The following is an 18,786-nucleotide window of genomic DNA, read 5'->3' as shown; positions in this document are numbered from 1 at the left end:
TCATAGATTGAAAATCTATTAGTACTTCATCAAATAAATTTTGAACAAGATTTCCTTAAGGATGAGGCTATTTCCACCCTACCAAATGCTTTGTTCATCCTACAATTAAAATTTTATCTTGAAACTTCCAATTTCACCCTCAAATAATTTAGAAAAGAAAAAAAAAAAGATATCACTATTGAAAATTTAAACTGGAAACGATAAAAGGAAAAAAAAATAAACATACCATCGTGCTGCAACCCCAACGCTTTCTAGTTTTTTTTTCCTCTTTCTCTATCTTCTTCCTTCATTAGCTACTATGACATATAATCAAACACGAGTTAGATGAAGTAGAACAAAATAATACTAACCAACAATTCTTTTCACTTATTGCTATAGCTTGAAAATTTCGTCTACAAAATTGTTTGGTAGACTAGTGATGAAGAAGCTGAGATGATATATTTTTTTTTTTGGGTATAAAAAACTAAGATGATAACAGGGATATTTGTTGGGTGAAGTTTTATTTACTATAATTATTTTTTCTGTTAATAATTGTAGTTAAAGACAATTTTGGGATTTTAAAGAAAAATTTTGATTGTAGAGTGAACAAAGTATTTAATAGGGTGGAAATAGTCGCACCATTTCCTAGGGAGACAAGATCTCCTATCCAAAACAGTTGATGCAAACGTGTCTCAATTGATAGACTCGCTTCCGGATTCCACATTGGAATTAGAGGTGGTTATGTATAGACCAAGTTAAAGAAAGATTTTATCGAAAATTCGACATAACCTCCCTTAAAAATGGACTACCTAAATTTAAGTAAATCAACAATACACTTCTAATGTCATAAATCTTCAATAACTTCTAAATAGGACCTCTTGTTCTTCACAAAAACATCCACCACCAACCAATGTATGAGAGTTTCTAACCCGACAATTACATTCTAAGAATCCCACTTAATCAGACATGGGTACATGCAACAAATAGGTTACCCTGAGCTCATTGGATCCATTTGAAAGATGATGGTTAAGAATGTAGACCTAATGAACTACACGGTAGCAACCCTCTCACTTCAGATGAGTTCAGTCGAGTCATGAGAGTACATGATGGGGGCGAAGAGGTTGAATTGGGCCGATCCATTGAAAGTACGGCAGTATGTGAGCTGATGCACGACAACGAAGGCAAAATCCAAGTCTCTATTAAAGAAGATTGTTCATGATCGCCCACAAGTAGCCAACACATTTAGGATTGCATATGCATTCTTGGCGCACATTTCATTGTTGACTCTAGGCACCAATGACGTGGTGGACAAATCCCTCTTGATTGCACTAATAGAGACAAGGCATGTTGTGAGGAAAAACTGGGTTTCATTCTGCTTGAAACAGCTTATAGAGTCTATCATAGTTCAGAGAGAAGAAAGGAGCCCTGTGGTGGGGGGATGTGTGTTGTTTCTCCAAGTTTTATACCTTGATAAGTTAGGGGAGGCATGCATGGGAGTAGATAGAAAGATATAGGCCTGGGCACGGGCCGGGATCGCATGTCAATTTGCTAGGCCCGGGACCAAGCCCCTTTTTTTTTTCAAGTGCGACTCAAATAGTGTTTTTCAGTTATCGGGATCGTGAAGGACCGGACCAAATAGGCTTGGGCCGGTCTTGTCGGGTTTTCGGGCCCAAAAGTCCAATTTTGGTTACCTTCATTTTCTCCACAATTTCACCATGTTTCTGAGTTTTCTGGGTTTAGAAGAAGAAAATAACATCATACAAATCACAAACTAAGCTACAAAATGAAGAGAATAACATCCAAACTTCATAGCTGCTTCAAAGTTACAAAGTACAAACAAATGAAGTTTCAAAGTTTAAATTCGAACCGTATGAATGAAGAACGGAAGAAGTGAATTTTCCAACTTTCCAACTTCAAAAGTTCAAAGTTTAAATAAAACCGACTGATGAATTGAAGTTTCAAACAGATCAAAGTTACAGACCAAATAAAATTTCAAACCAAATTGGCAAATAATATTAGGGACCAACACTACTACAGAAAATGCATTTAAGGACGTTCGAAAAACGTCCTAAAAAACTTTAGATGACGCTTAAAAAAAACGTCATCTATCATGGAGTCATTGTAAGTCATCTTTTAAGACGTTAGAAAAACGTCCTTAAATGTCTACAAGGACACTGTAAAAGCGTCATTGTTTCTATAAAAAAAAGTCTTCTAATATTTTCAAGGACACTAGAAAAACGTCCTTGTAACTCAAAAAAACATCATCTGATATCTATAAGGACGCTATGAAAATGTCCTTGTATCTCATAAAAACATCCTCTCAAATCTATAAGGATGTGGAAAAAACGTCCTGATATGGTTTCCATGACACAAAAAAAATATATAAAATATACATATTTACATAAATGATTACGAACCATTATAAATTAATAGCTAAAATATGAGCACATTCATTTTCATAAGTTTACTAAACTAGAAATTACAATCCAATCTAATAACAACTTTACAAGTTCCATCAGATCATATTCATCATGAGGGTCCATGAATGTCTTTTACTTTAACTGCAAAACCAATAAAAGAGTAGTAAATAATAGTAACATCGAACATATGTTTGCCTAGAATTTAAAACTTAGAAGTAGTATCAACACATACAAGTGTTCCAACTTTTATCACAGAAATTTAGGCAAAAAAACCCACCAATATTGGAAATCATAAACTTGTACAAGTGCCAATAAATCAAGAAAAAACTAGACGAAATTTACCTCATTAATGAAGAAGGGCCGTGTGTCTTTATGTTTCTATCAAGCTTTAGATCTTTCATTCCCTGTAATTTACATACCCAAAAATTAACAAATGAACTCAGCATCCTTACATTATCACTCAAATAACAGAGAATTATAAGAAAATATTGAAACTGAAAATATGGTACATGATCTTAATTAGATTACCCCTATTGTGTTCACAAGCCCATGCAAACTTCAGCACGAACATAAAGATGTATAAATATATCATTCGTCAACATAGTGAACGTTGCCTACCACATTGATTCAAGCTATTTTCACCAAAATGGAACAAAAAGTTTCAAAAGGTCAATACAGAATATACCTCAAAGCCAATGCAGCAACCTCAGAAGAAATGAAGCAACCCTGCCACCTGTAGATAAAAAAAATAACAAAATAAGGTAGTATATACAAGGAAATAGAAAACAAAAACCATATCCCACAAAAAGTGAAGTTGCTTACATCAAGAAATTTCTAGCAACCATCATCATCCTACACAAACAAATCCCAGTCTTATTTAGATTTTGCATCCAAACCATTGAAATTAATTACCTCTTCTTCTTTTTTTGGTTCAAAGAGATTATCTCTTCTTAACAATATATGATACCCAAGTGCACAAAGAGTAGAGTGCGTACAAGACATCTCAAATAAACAAGAGGAAAAAACAAACTATACAGATGTAAGAACAAATCAAAATGATAAAAATATAAATGACAGTGAGGACCCACCTAGTTGCTATACTTTGAATCTTCTGATTCTTGCCACATCTTACCTATTAATACCCCCACACCCTACTAAAGGAATCTTCCCCTGATTGATAACAGATAACAAGTCAAAAAGTTTCGAGCTCTGATTCATATATTCAAAATGAACCAAAAAGTGCAATCTCAAGTTCTATGTACACTCTACCTCAGTGTAAACATCATGAATAATAAGTTATACGAAAAGCCAACGTACCCTTGTCAACAGGTACATATCCTTTAAGAGTCTGGTAGAGGTATCAAATAGTGGTTTCCCACTCAAGCCACCAGCTTCAGAAGCCACTGGGTTTCTACTAACAGACTCTGTTCTTGAAACAGTTGTGTTTGATATAATCTAGAAACAAATTAAACAAACTTTTAACTCACAATAAACAAAATTTCAAGAATAAACCCCACATACTGAAATTATAAACTCATCAGTAACATATAGAATACCCTATAGTCATCATTTCACAGCATGGGATAATGTAGCTAATTTTTCATCGTTCTCATAAGTTGAGTAATTGGCCATTCTTCTTAACATATGCCAAAGAAACAGCTTTTTCCTTTTTCCCCCATTTCTCAGAAATCTTAAGGGGGTGATCAAAGACAACGAATTCTTGAGATGTTAATCTGTCACGCCCCTGATTTCATACACAATAAATCGATATATAACCCCATAATTATATATGCGTGAAATGTTCAGCCATCAATACAAAATACTTAGAAACTTATTCCCTTTTAACCCAAGTACATATTGATGCCCTGAACCCACAAATTCAATATTGACTCGCCCCACAGAATCACACAACACACGAGTTTACGAATTAAATTGTCAACAACAAAATAAAACGTAAATACTCCTCAGAGCTCACTACAAACGGAAGTCTCTATAACAGTAAGGTCATAAAATTGACTTATTACCATTAAGCTGCAAGCACGCTACCTCAACATCAGCCACGATCAACCTGACCTGCAGAAATAACCCCTACACCGTTGGAATGGTGTACCGGGTTGCTACACAATAAACCCGGTAAGCTTTTGCAAGCCCATATGAGTAACTCAAAACAACTCACACAATATCACGGGATAAAAGCCCGCACAACTCACGCCAAACAAGAGGAAAACCTTTCGACTCGAGAATAAGGAAAACATACCATGCTTCCCAAAACAATACACTTTTTCCAAAAGAAAACAATTCAAATCACCCCGTGACAGAAATCATATTAATTTAAACTCTGAAAATTAAATATGATACACAAGTCCTCCCCGGACATTTAAAAGAAAGCATCCCCGACCCTCTCTTTTAAAACACGTACTCATGAGCATCAGATAGCTCTCCGCTACCCCCCATGATGCACCAACAACAAATCGGTCAAACCTAGACACACAACATATCAACACAACCTCAATCATATCTATCGTTATCCTAACAATAGAATATGATTCACAAGTCCTTCCAGGACATTTAAAAGAAAGAATCCGCGAAACTCTTTTTTAAAAACACGTACTCATGAGCATCAGATAGCTCCCCGCTACCCCCCATGATGTACCAACAACGAATCAGTCTAATCTAGACACACAACACATCAACACAGATTCACCACGAAGCCACTAATATATGAATACGTATGTATATATATATATATATATATATCCCATAATATATATATGTACACACATAGTCATTCACTCAGAAATGCCACCAATACATGAATACATATGTATATATATATATATATATATCCCATAATATATATATGTACACACATAATCATTCACTCAGAAATGCCACCAATACATGAATACATATGTATATATATATCCCATAATATATATATATATATGTACACACATAATCATTCACTCAGAAATGTCACTAATACCATCTATAGTCACAGTTAATTCCATAACTCAAAGACAATAAGGTAACTAGGCTCATAATACAGATAAATCATTGGTCACCATCTGCAACCTATCACCGTCTGTGACTCTTGGTTTTCATACCCCGTCTGGTCTTAGAACCAACCGTTGGTCACTATCTGCGACCCATGCTTTTCAGACCCCATCTGGTCTCAAGTCAACGTTAAGTAAGTCACACCTGACCTAAAAACGATACGACCATCTAGTTCCGGCTTTCCCCATCCCTGCTCACCATCTGTGACCCTTGGTACAAGGACCAATACATTTAAAATGAGTCACGCTTGACTCCAAAATGTAACATCAAACTCAATCCTTTTCAAACAATAGAAAACATCATTTTCCAAAATATTGTTTCTATGAAAAGTCTCATTCAACAATAATATGAACCTATCATGCGTATTATTCATCACACATCATCCACAAGAATATATATATATATATATATATCAAGTAAATATATATATATATACGTAGTCATTCGCTCAGGAATGCCTACTAATACCAACTATAGTTTGCAGTTAAATAATTAATGCCAAAACGATAATGGTAATTCTGTTCATTAATGAACCTTGTGAGATTACTCACCTCGAAACTCCTGCTGCGTCTTCAATACAGAACAAGGCATCCACACCACAAAACAACCGTCCAAGGATACCTCGTCAAGTACCTAATCACATATGGTTTCCACTTAGTAACAAATCATAAACGATTTAAGTCCGAAACCCCTGTTTTGAACTAAAATCCCCAAAGTGACGCCAATTGAGGCAAAACCACATCCGAGACCACCCAATGTCTCCAGAATACATCTACGATCGATATGCCAAAACCACAAGTCGATCGGATAGTCGGATCCTCACGGATCGAAACATCGAACGGTCTGAAACCGTAAAAATCACAACATAATCATACGATCTCCAAAAATTACAAACAATATATCAAAATGCTCGTATCGACGAGTAGATCAAACTCAGGAACAGAAACTATTCCTGAGGTGGTCGGAAACCGTCGGAAAACACCACCACAATGGCGGCACCGCTGCTGGATCAAAGTCGGAATTTGACAAAACTCCCAACACCAAAGTTCTTCATCACAACCCCAATTTCAACTTTCATAACTACAACAAAGTCCAAATATGAACCAATCGATCTAATTTTACCCTAGAATTTCAATTCCAAAATTCGACCTCCACGAGTTGAATCGATGCAAGCCACCGTGTGGGAAGCATCAACGTCCTCCAAGCTCCAAAAGCCCTTAAGAATCACAGACAAAGGTGGCCGGAATCTCCTACTCCGATCTAGGCGATTTCATCCCCGAAGCGGTCACTTCCTGTCGATGTAGCTCCCTCCACAGCTCGAATCTCTCTTCAATCCTTCCACAGACCTCAAGAGGGGATTGAGGCGAGCAAAACCCACTTTTGAATCGAAGCAAACGGTGGCCGGAGGAGCAAGAACGACGCCGGCGAAGTGGAGGCTGCGCGCGTGCTCGGGAGAGAGCTGGGTTTTCGTTTTTGGAAATCTGGCCTTCTTTGCAATTTCCGGAAAATTTCTTCCTTTTATACCAAAATAGAAAGTTTTTCCAAAGCCCATAACTTCTTCATACGAACTTTAATTCTCGCGTTCCGCATGTCCACAAACTCGTATCGACGCGCTCTACAACTTTCATGAAGGAAGTTTTCGGAGAATCCCAACGAATAAAAAGTCAACCCTTGTGTCCCCTAAAACAACGCTTACTGAATAATTATTCGCCCGAAACACTTCCACTCCATCCACGAGTCACGAAACCGTCCGATACCTACGATTTAAGTTCCGAAAAATCCTCGGAAAATAAATACGAATTTCCGGGGCATCACATAATCATAAAGTATCTATTATGCAGAGAAACTTTGATTTTAATAAACCACGCGTCAACAGCAACATCTAAGCAGTAAAGAAGTCTTTTATAATTTTATTACTTCACAGAGTTGGCAGCCTAACAGTGCAAAAAACAAGTAATATTCACATTTTGATAGGCATGATAGAGCATATATGCCAAACAAGGATACTCATTAAGTTTCTATTTAAAAGGAAACATACCAATCCGTCCAAGCGAAGGGCAAGGGCCACCTATATCCATATAGAAGAAAACCATGAGAGCACCATCTTAAGGAGAAAAGAAGTAATCAATTACAAGCATATATATACATATTGCAGCAATATCTTCGAGATCTTCTTTAGACAAATCTGGAGCAATTTTCACGAGCAATGGAGGAGGGCCTTCTTCACCCCATTGCATTTCATCACGAGCAGCTTGTACCTTCATAACAGAAAGTGTTACATTTTGCACTAGTTTTGTGAACAACGATATTGAACATAGTTGAGCTCCATACCTTCTTCACAAGGACCTTTAACTGCTTTCTTCCTTGAAGCATACGTAGCCCGGGGGTGTTGAGTGATGAAACATTAATCACCTACAAAGGGATAAGCAGATAAACAGTCAAATTAACACCCCAGATCAGAAGTCCTTTTAGCTGATATAAGAAATTGTTGTGATGCACAAAGTGGGTTCCTCTCAAATTAGAGACTTGAGAAAAACAATGAAGCTTCTGCTCGGATGTGTTACCCTATTTTGAGCTCCTTAAAACATAAAATATAAAACAACATACTCAAGAAAGAAAACTCATTTCAGAAACACAAATCAACATACTGAAGAAAGAAAACAGTCACCTACACTTGTTCAAATACTAAGAAAAGCATAAATGGACAAAATGAGAGATCTTGGCTAACTTACAGAAGATAAAAGGACTTTACCTCTTCCATAGCTCCAGCCAGGACCTTCTTCTGAACTTTGTAACTTCTTCATTTAAGTTCGAAGCCAAAACTGAAAAAGGAGAATCTTCCAAGTCTTCCTCTCTAGAGATTAAAACGGGAGATTAAAACTAATTAGAGTTTGTAAATTTAAACAACAATTGCAAATAACACAGATGCAAGCATGTCTTGAATCTCAATTTGAATTAAATAATTACCCCTCTGAGTTAAAGCCAGTCTCTGGAAACCAACCTCTGAAATCGATCTCTAAACTCAGAACCACTTCAGACACGAGCCATCTGCTCATGAAAAAGATGAAGCCAATCAAATTGAGTATTAAGGAAAAAAGACATAAATAAAAACCAAGAGGCGAATCATGCCTGATAGATATTATCCCAATTGAAAGTTAGGGTTTTTGATTTTTCCCCAATTGAGGCTTGGGTAAAGATAAGAATGGTCCGTAGAGAGAGAGAGAGAGGTTCCATCTCTGAGTGTTCTTCGAAACCCTGACTGACCCCTGAGCGATAGCGACTACTGATGTGAACCTGGTATGGGTTCTAGGTGGTGATGAGAAGACGAGATTTCAGCTATGGAGAGAGATTTTGTGTTTGCGTTGAGGCTGTGTTGGGAAGGCAAAGGAGAAAAGTTTTCACTTTTTTCACTTTTAGTGAAGCACCCGTGGTTTTAGAATACTGCCGACTTTAATTAAAACAAAGGCCCCGTGTTTCTCAAACGTCCTTAATCACTTACAAGGACCTTTTTTTAAAATTGTGTCTTTGTATCTTTTAATGAGGTGTCCACATATTCAGTTTTTGTAGTAGTGCAAGTAAACTAATAAAGTTTCAAACCACATTCATTTGCTTCCAAGCCTCCAACTGCTGCCATCAAATGGTGTCCAACAAACCACGTTCATCCTATAACCATTTCACATTATGCAGATCACATTATTGGTTTACAACACACATCACATTAAAAGCTTACAACAGAATAAGTTTATGGCAGAAAAACTAGCAAGCTGATCATAGTAGGGAAACTAGCAAGCTGATCACATTAAAAGTTCCATTTCAACACAACAGATGACAAACGTTTTAAATGACATTTCAATACAACAGATCCAAACCTTCAATATCAAACCTCCAACTACATTATAATTGACACGATGAGATTGATTGCAAAGGTTTTAAAAGTTTGTTGACTATATGATAAACAAAGGGAAAATAGACACAAAGCTAAAACCAAAATTATGTAAACCATGAGGTGATAGTGTGTCTGTTAGATTGAGCTGTAAAAACAACCCTTTCTCATGTAGGATTTCAGCATAGAGAAATAAATACGAGCCTGCCAATGGAAGTAGCTTCAAGGCCACAAATCAATGGAAGGTGAACTTTCCATGTTGATCATGTCATCAAGGTTTACCTAACAGATCACATTTATAAACAGCCCATATAAGCAAGCACAACAAGCAATGTTTAAAGCATAGCAAAGCAAGCACACATCCTGCAATGGCCCAGCAATGTTTCATTTGATCCTAAGAATTTGCCAAAAAAAAAAAGAAAGCAGAATCCCCAAATCGATGAGTTAATCCCTTGACGAAGAACACAGCACCGAAAAACTCCTTCCATTTTCTTCACCACCCGACAATTCCTCACGTCTATCAATTGAGTGCTTCCACCGTCTAATCTCCTTCTAACATTGATAAATCATGTCAGAACTGTTTGAGAATAAGCTAAACGATCAAGCCCTCACCGCCGTCTTGATTCTGCTTCGACTCTGAACTCTCTCTCCGGTTCTGGGTTCGTGTGATTCGCTCAGTTCTGGCCTTCTAGGTTCGTGTGATTCACTGAGATTCGAGGTAAATTGTGTCGGGGTGAAAGATTTGAGATTTTGTTGATTTGTTTTTGTGGGTTTGAGTTGAAGAAGGCTGCAGAATGTAACATAAAGGGTCGAGGTGCGAGTTTGAATGTTGGAAAAAGGTCGGGGTTGAAGGCTGCGATGAGTTTGAATGTTACTAAAGTAGTGAAATATGAATGTTGGGAAATGGTAGGGGTTGAAGGCTGCGATGAGTTTGAATGTTGAGTGTTGACTGACTAAGACTTCATACTTACTTAGGGAGTTAGGGATAGTAGGGTTATACTTCGGGCTTTTGGCCGAGTGAATATCAGGGCCCGGGACCGGCCTGTTTAACTTGCAAACGGTCTGGGCTTTAGTTTTTTCTATATTTTTTTTTTCTCAAAGCCCGGCTCGGACCTGAAGGTCCGGATTGATTCGGTCCGGGTTTTCAGGCTAAAATGCCCAGGCCTAGAAAGATACTCCCATTAATGCTGTGGGGAAAGAGTGAGGTCCAACGGCTTGTGGAAAAAATAAAAAAAGTAGGAGGACACAAAAATCTCATTTTCATGATCAATACTGCTAAGCGTAAGAAGAAAATGATGTCAACTAATAATAGGGATGGCACCTTGGGGCTAGGATTAGATAGTTCAGTTCATGAAGACATCTACGAAGTTAAGGTGAACCTTGGTCATGTGGTTTCTGACTTGAGGTGGCTTAGGGACATCATTGGCAGGCTTCATCCCGAATTTAATGAACTCATTAATAAGGTTGAGAGATTAATGGAGTCCTTAACCAACTTGAGACATACTGTGTGGTAAAGGTCATAGAGGAAGTGAGGAAAATGAGGGAATGGGGGATCAAGTAGTACCTAAAAGTAATACAGATGACATCGACACAACTGCAAAAAAGAATGGACCCAAAGACATAGTTAGAGAACAAGGTAACCCGAAATCATCCAAAAAGTGCAAGGTTGGGGTCCTTGAAGCTGTCACCAACATTGAGTAATCCTACCAGAAATGGAACGGTAATGAGTTTCAGTTTTCTATCATTTATTTCAATTTATTTACCGTACAAGATGAGCACTACATTTGTGAGGTTAAGTTGTTCCTGGAATAATTGTAGCATAACAACTTACAATGCTTATTAATTTATATTAACTAACTCTGCTAATTTTTGAGGTTGTTACAGCCAAATGGAAGTCCAGTGAAGTACAACAAGGGAAATGGTTCCCTGGTCGTCTTTGCAAGTTCTACCAGCTTGAAAGAGCCTCCTAACCAAGTAGAACAGTGAACATAGATGTGGACTGTGGGGTAAATGGTGTAACCAGAGGTCTTGTTAGAGGTCTATTACCAGCTACAGTAAACGAAGATGAAGCCATGCACTACTTAAAGAGATTGGTTGATTGTGACCCACAATTAACTTGTGAGGTAGAAAGGTATGGTGTTGGTCCTTACTACCTAAAGAAGCTGTTGGAGGGAGATGAAATGAGGTTGATAAATTTCATTTACATGGGCGGTAAGGATTTGTCTAGAAAGGAAAAAAGGTAAGCTAAAGTTGAGTTTTAGAATGAGTATGAAACTTTTGTGTAAATCACATGTACAGTACGGTTCATTAGCCACATTGTCAGCATATGGTTTGGTAGGTAGGCCCAGGATGTCCACCCATTACATTTGTAAGGGGATATAATGGTAGAAGTTGGTGTTAAACAAATTTAGGATGGAAGAACATAGCTGTGGTTAAAATATAATAATAGGAAGAATTTGAATGAGGTAAAAGATATTTATTATGTGCTCCAAATGTGCAAAAACAATTGATAATAAGGTAATATTTAAAGGTAGAATGAATTGTGATTTATAGGAATAACCAAAATGTATTTTTTGTGTGACATATATATATATATATATATATATATATATGAATGTGCAATTATGAGGGATCTATGTGGTAAGTAATTACTCACTCTTCGTCGCAGGACTCTGGTGGCTGCATTTGGGAATGATAGAGCTCTCTTTTATTAGGATAAAATTAGTTGTCTTTATCCACGGACATACGTTAATACACCGGTAAGCCGAGATGAATTACCGAATTCTATTTAATTAATGGTATTGAAGACGTGGTTCATGTTCATTTTCACATATTGAATTAATCAGATTAGTTTGATTATTACATAACACAATAGTCCACCATTGTAGGTCATTAACTATGTGGCTGAATATATAAATTGCGAAGGTTCTAATAGTTGGTACTTTCTTTGAGGTATGTACATTTTATGTCTAGAATTTATTTATTGTATAAATTTGCTTTCAATCATTCATCTTGTGATTAACCAAACACTTGGTCCTATATGTGAATGAAAAATCCTTTATATTTGGGTTCGATGCGAAGCACAAAAATATTATTTATATTCATGACTCTGTGTGTGTCTGAAGCATTGTAATATGATTACCTATAGAGCTCCAACAATTGTGTGTCCATATGTTTAAGTCATGCATGACAATATTTTGTTTAGTGTAAAGGAAAAAATAAATTGTTCTGCTTTAGTTTCAAAACAATAAAAGGTTCAACCGAATTCACCAAAACTAAAGGGTGTTGTTCAAACTAAGTAATTAGGCATATAACTGAAGAATGTTGTTAATATTACATAATTAGAGATGAAGATGGAATATATGTTATACCCTAACTATGGTGAATGATGTTATTGTTCAGAAAAAGACAAGTGCATATGACTCTACAAAGACATTTCAAGAGTGGGTTGAGAATACAAGAAGTATATGCAATCTTGATAGATTTAATGGACAATTGCACAATTGTAAGAATGCATATTATAAATTACATTTCGCTTCACATTACCAATAATATGTTTTGTGTCCCATTTAAATTAACAAAGATATTGTAATTAAATGTAGATATTTGTGCCGTTGCATGAGAAAGGAGATGGATGACATTGGTATCTGATTGTGGTTCTTGTTAGGAAAAAAATTGAAGAGATATGGGATAGCTATCCCTTTGTGGAGAAAGAGGAATGCAAATGGGGACATACAATAATGACGGTGAGATATGCAAATAAGCTCATGATTATTATTCATAACACTCTTATTCATACTACTAAATGGAGGGACTAATGTTAGGAGCTTATTAAATTGTATCAGCTTCGACACCTGGACAATGTAATGTATTTTGTGACAGTTAAATACAAAGGTGCTAAAACTTTATTTGGTACATTCAATGTCATCTTTCCTGAATGGGTTCCTCTCCAAAAAAATGGATGTAATTGCAGAATATATGTGATTCAAAATATGCAGCAATATGAGAAAAAATGACTTGAAGATGTTGGTTTCGACACACTCGAGGATGTCCTATTGTTAAGAATTTGTATATGTAATCTACAATATATTGCTGAAATTTGAAGTAAATGCTTTTCTTATGCAGTATGAATCGCATGAGTAGATGACAATGATTTTGTTATATTGCATGAAATTCTCTTAAAATGATATGCACAGTCTTGTACATGAAGGCAACAAGGTATAATGATGAATATGATAAAGGGGAGGTTGGTCAAAAGGGAAAAACTCAATATAACCAAGCCATTTTCAGAATGGAATGCATCGGATTTCTGCGACTTGCCAACCTTGATTAATATATTTGGAATGTATGATGTTATCTAGTGGAGAAAGCAAGATGGGCTCAATTGCTGATGATATGAGAGGTGAGTTAGGGGAAATCTCGGCTTTAAAATCTCGTAAGTCTGATTAATAAAGGTTCAAATAGGAAATATGTTGCGGATGATGAAGTGGGGGTGGATTACAGAGGTCTTTGTGGATGCTCCTTTTAGATGTTTTTTTTTCATAATTTTTAGACTGTGATTGACATAACAGGAGTCTATATACGCACTGCGTACTTCCGCAGCATTTTGATAACTTTGTTAACACATCCTTCATATTGATAACTTAATTTACTAGTTGACGGAGTCGTGGCAATTCATATAGCTTGCAAATATATGTTTATTACATGTATTATATATGATGTGTAAATGATGCCTATTATCAATATATCCATAACAGTAATGGATATCACAATCTATGATATTGATTACAATTTTAACTTCAGCATTTGGATAATTTCATAAAGCTTACTTACAATATTATCTAAACATATTTCAGGGCTTAGACACTGCAGGTTTGATCTTCTCACGCTCCAAGCCTCAGAACTTGCGACAATCTCATTGTCAAATCTATATAATAAATTAGTTGGGAGCCGACAACTACTTATTTTGGCTTACATTCACACCTATATACATAGTATATCATCATATTTGTCCCCCACACAACATAGTTTGAAAATTCAACAGCCATATGAATTATGAAACACTATATAATATTGCATCATTCATCAACAAAATCTTGCCCTTTATAAGTTATAAAGTACAATCCATTCATTTGCGACTTATGAAATTTTTAGTAAATACCTTGCTTGATATTGGATTAGCGGCCTTGACATAAAAATGAAATTGAGGAGTTCCACCGTTTCATTGGAAATGTGTCATTGTACTGAAAATGATCATCCCCACACTTGTTCCTTTATCTTGCCACTTTGCCTCACCTTCTCATTTTTTTTGTATATTGAATCATGCCTTGTGAATTTGAAGGGATATATGCAGTTGAATGACCCCGTTTTATCTTTTTCTTTATTCCCCTCTGCCGGTTTGGAGTGGCCGTCAGGGCTCATTGAGCAGTTAGATGGAACACAACCCCTCCTCATTTCTTGTTTAAGTTGCGCACCTGCATTCCTACATATTTTATAAGCATGTCATTCATAAATAACAGATATAGTTAGCACCGACAGTTTATATTTCTAAATCAAGCTTAACTACCCTATCTGGAAGACGGTATATGTGGTTTTTTTTTATTGGTAATGTTTTTGGTATATCGTTAGAGTGGTCTTCTGATTCCCTGAAGACATCTTCATAATTAACATCTGACTTAATGTCATAACCTGGGCTAAATCAATTGGAGTTATAGTGTATTGCTTGCCATGTATTTTGACTCTCTCGTTAAGAGGGTCTAGACTACCAATCATCATTCTGCAAACGTTATCATAAACACTTGTGCATTGAATTAGATCTAAATTGCCTAAACTTATATGGGCAACCGCCCTCAAGTATGACAAGAAGAGCAGTCGAACAAATTCGACAAAGTTAATTGGTGATATGATACGACATGCATATTCTTCATTAAACTTTTACTCTCTGGATACCGGGTGTTGACCATCTACAACGGAGATTGAATCTGATAGTTGGATAATGGTTATATTATTACCCTGCGAAGCCATAATCAATCAAACTTTGTAATGCATTAATGAAAACCTTTACTTAAATAGAAAACTGGGGCATGTAACATAAAGCATTCTAGAAGGTGTGGTCCTCACAATTTTTCCTTCTCCTCTAGTCATAACTCTAGCCATAACCATCTTCAGACCAATCTACCAAACCAAATAAATATTACAAACATGTAACTGCAAGCGACTTTGTCTTTGCACTGTTAAGGGCCCAACGTTATGTAGGCTCAGTGTGGTTTCCTACATGGAAGAATGGCCCATCATCCTTATTCTTCTGTTTATATACCTTGCTTACACCCTACTACTTCATAGAATATTGTATTTCTTTCATATTATCAGTAATAATCTAGATATCAATTTAATGTAATGGGAGAATCTCATTTCAAATGATATATGGCGTTAGTTGCATCTAGTTCGTGCTCTAAGAGATGGTTATTGTGTTTCAAAATCTGATAATAAACTATGGTTAGGTCGACCACGATTTAGGAGCTGATGTAACGTTTGTAAATTTATATGCATAATAGAACTAAAATCTTTAGGTTGTTGGGGCTCCAAGATCAGATGACATATCAATAACTACGAAGTATTGATGTGAGAAGGAGTAAGAGTAGACCTGGCATTTGAACTCGTAACCCACAAACTCGCATGGTAAAAGCCCACACGAACCCACCCAACTATTAATTCATGCTGAGAAAAGCTTGCACGCAAAAAACCCGCAAATTAATTGGCTGTGCGTGCTGAACCTGTTGGAACCCGTTAACCCAAAACATTTTCAAAAAATCCATTTCGCCTCTCTTCGAGAGCACAGCAGCCTCCACCCTTTTCTTCTCCCTCACCCAGAACCCAATTCTCTCTTTCTCTTCTCTCTGGGTTTTGCTTCCTCTCTCCAAAGGTCTTTGCTTTTTTACAGTTTTGGGATTCTGCTGCGCGCCCAATTTCTCAAGGTATTTGATCGGTCTTTAGCTTTGGGTTTTTGTCGATTTCGTGGAGTTTTTCGGTTTTTGTATCTGGGTATTGTGTATTGTAATCTGTTATGGGGGTTTTGAGTGTGTTATTGATTCTAGGTTTGAATGATGGAGTCGCATTTGTGCTTTTGTTGATGTGTGTGTGATTATGTTCTCAGAACCAACACTGTTCTGTATTGGTTTTGTAATCCCATTTTAATTGTATTTGAATGTCATTGGTGAGCTATTAATACCGAATGCTGCTACTTAAACAAGTTGTGTTAAATCTCTACCTACCACGTAAAAAGTAAAAACCAGATTATGTTTATGGTCTTTAAGGAAGTAGTCTAAAAGCTTTGTTTGCTGCTGCTTTGTACATGATTCTGTTAGTCCTTTGTCCCCATTAATTTGTTTGATCTGGTAATAGGCATGCATGATAAGATGACAACTAATTAATCAATTTTGGTTGAAGTTTTACTAAATACATTGTGTGGAAATTGATCTCAAACTGGTACATAGTCTACTAATCAATTTTATATCATTAGTACTTATGTGCCTTGAGAAGATTTAATGATATTTAGGGCGGCACAAGGTATGAAAATTTCTGATTAGCTTGTGAACTATACTGAAGTGCCACCACATCAATAGATATATAAGAATTAAAAACTGCCACTCACTTGCCTTAGTATAACGTCCATAGTAAGGGTCTTTGTTTTATTGGTCAAATATCAATGTGAGGTCTCCTTTGTTTCAGTTTGTGAGCACTTCCAGTTCAATAGATAATGCATAGTTAAGAGTTGTTTGTCTTTTGAGTTAGAAATTCTGCCTTCATATGACCAATCTCCAGGTCTTGTGTTGTTCATTGAACATGTGGTTTTTGTTTGCTATAGATAATGCAAGAAGCTTGGACTTTTTGCTTATTCAAGGAAGTATTGTTATGCTTTGGAGTAGTCTTCCCAAATATCATCTAATCAAGGTACCATTTTTATGCTCTCTTCATTCAAATTAATGTGTCCCTGTGCTAAGTTTCTAGTTTGTAAAAAGTTTGAGTAAGACATGATTCAACATAAATAAGTGCGTCAGTCATGTTAGATAAAACTAAAGATGTGTTAACAAATGTATAAGCTAAGTATCGGACATTGGATGTTAAGATCAGAGAAAACATGAGTTGGTTATCTTCCTCTTCTATATCTTTTTCTGTTATAAATATTGTAATTGTGAACTGTTTGGCATTCTATTTTCTGTGTTGGGTCTATTAACATTTCAGTAGCTTTAATTCTTTAGAGTGCCTGGTGCTAATTTTTATGGTGTGAGCTTAGTTAATTATAGTTTGTGTGCATTGTGTTCTGGTGCTAACTTTCATGGTGTGAGCTTAGTTAATTAACCTCTGTATGTTTCTTCTTTTTTTGTAGATGAGTATAAATGAAGTCCCAATTTATATCTATGGAGGAAAGAGAAGAAGATGCAACAGGAAATGTACAAAGAGATGATTTTCCTTCTAGAAGAAATCGAACGAAAGATATTACAGTTAAGAAGAGGAAGAAGAGTTCTCAATGCTGGCTGTCTTTTGAGGACATTCCTTTGGGTGAAGATCTGATTGAGTGTGCAAAATGCAAGAAATGTGGAGCAATACTCAAATGTGATTATTCAGCATCAGGGATATGCAGCATGTTACGTCATCACAATTCATGTTATACTTCCTCTGCTAGTAATATTGTTTCACCACAATCTGCGATACGTTCTACTAATTAAGTTTTAATATGACAGATTCTGTGAATTATTGATAGAAGCTATTATCAGACATGATTTACCTTTCAGCTTTGTTGAGTATGAGGGTATTAGAGATGTATTTTCCTATATCTCTTCTGCACTTAAACTCCCTTGCAGAAATACTGTTAAAGCCCATGTGTTGAAGTTATTTAAGAGTGAAAAAGTGAAACTTCAAACTTTGTTGAGTTCAGTTCAAGGGAGAATGTATTTTACTGCTAATTTGTGGACCTCTTTAGCAATTGATGGTATTTGACAATTACTACGCATTTTGTTGATTTGAAGTGGAGATTGCGAAAGAAGATTATAAATTTCTGTCATATGCCTCCTCCGCATAATGGTGTTGCACTAGCTGATAAGGTAAATACACTGATAGTAGAGTGGGGAATTGAAAAGAATTTGTTTCCAATTACCTTAGATAATGTCACTGCCAATGATTCATTTGTTGAAAAATTGAAGACTAAGTTGAACTTTAGAGGACTGCTCTTAATGGATGGCAAATTCTTTCATGTTCAGTGTTGTGCTCACTTCTTGAACTTGATAGTTCAAGATGGATTGAAGGCAATTGATCCCTCTGTGATAAAGGTACGTGATTTCATCAAATACATAAAGGGTTCTTCGGTAAGAAAAGAAAGATTTTTGGAGTGTGTTGCACAAGTTGGATTGAGAGGTAGTAGAAGAGGCTTAAGGCAAGATGTGCCTACTT

The 18,786-nt window shown here is 36.2% G+C and overlaps 1 protein-coding gene across 1 annotated transcript; it reads right to left on the bottom strand.

Moving 5' to 3' along the window:
* Positions 1-2,536: 2,536 nt before the first annotated feature.
* On the bottom strand, positions 2,537-8,317 carry LOC112203966 (dihydroorotate dehydrogenase (quinone), mitochondrial). Its single transcript, XM_024344860.2, has 9 exons — positions 8,209-8,317; positions 7,788-7,868; positions 7,607-7,714; positions 7,495-7,524; positions 3,222-3,283; positions 3,085-3,132; positions 2,928-2,955; positions 2,742-2,803; positions 2,537-2,540 (listed from the first exon to the last, which is right to left on the bottom strand). Exons 1-9 carry the CDS (start codon positions 8,215-8,217, stop codon positions 2,537-2,539), a joined length of 432 nt encoding a protein of 143 aa, XP_024200628.1. The 5' UTR covers positions 8,218-8,317.
* Positions 8,318-18,786: the final 10,469 nt, after the last annotated feature.

Source organism: Rosa chinensis, chromosome 5, assembly GCF_002994745.2.
Source record: "Rosa chinensis cultivar Old Blush chromosome 5, RchiOBHm-V2, whole genome shotgun sequence".
Lineage (NCBI taxonomy): Eukaryota > Viridiplantae > Streptophyta > Magnoliopsida > Rosales > Rosaceae > Rosa > Rosa chinensis.
Note: the sequence above shows the minus strand (reverse complement) of the source record. Positions and strands in the feature narration are given on the sequence as shown.

What these genes read in the sequence shown, in the direction of transcription:
- LOC112203966 (XM_024344860.2), bottom strand. An exon ending in CCCTTCGCTTGGACGGATTG is followed by an intron (nt 3,284 to 7,494) that starts GTATGTTTCCTT and finishes GTTTGGATGCAA; the next exon opens with AATCTAAATAAGACTGGGAT. An exon ending in GTTGCTAGAAATTTCTTGAT is followed by an intron (nt 3,133 to 3,221) that starts GTAAGCAACTTC and finishes TTTTATCTACAG; the next exon opens with GTGGCAGGGTTGCTTCATTT.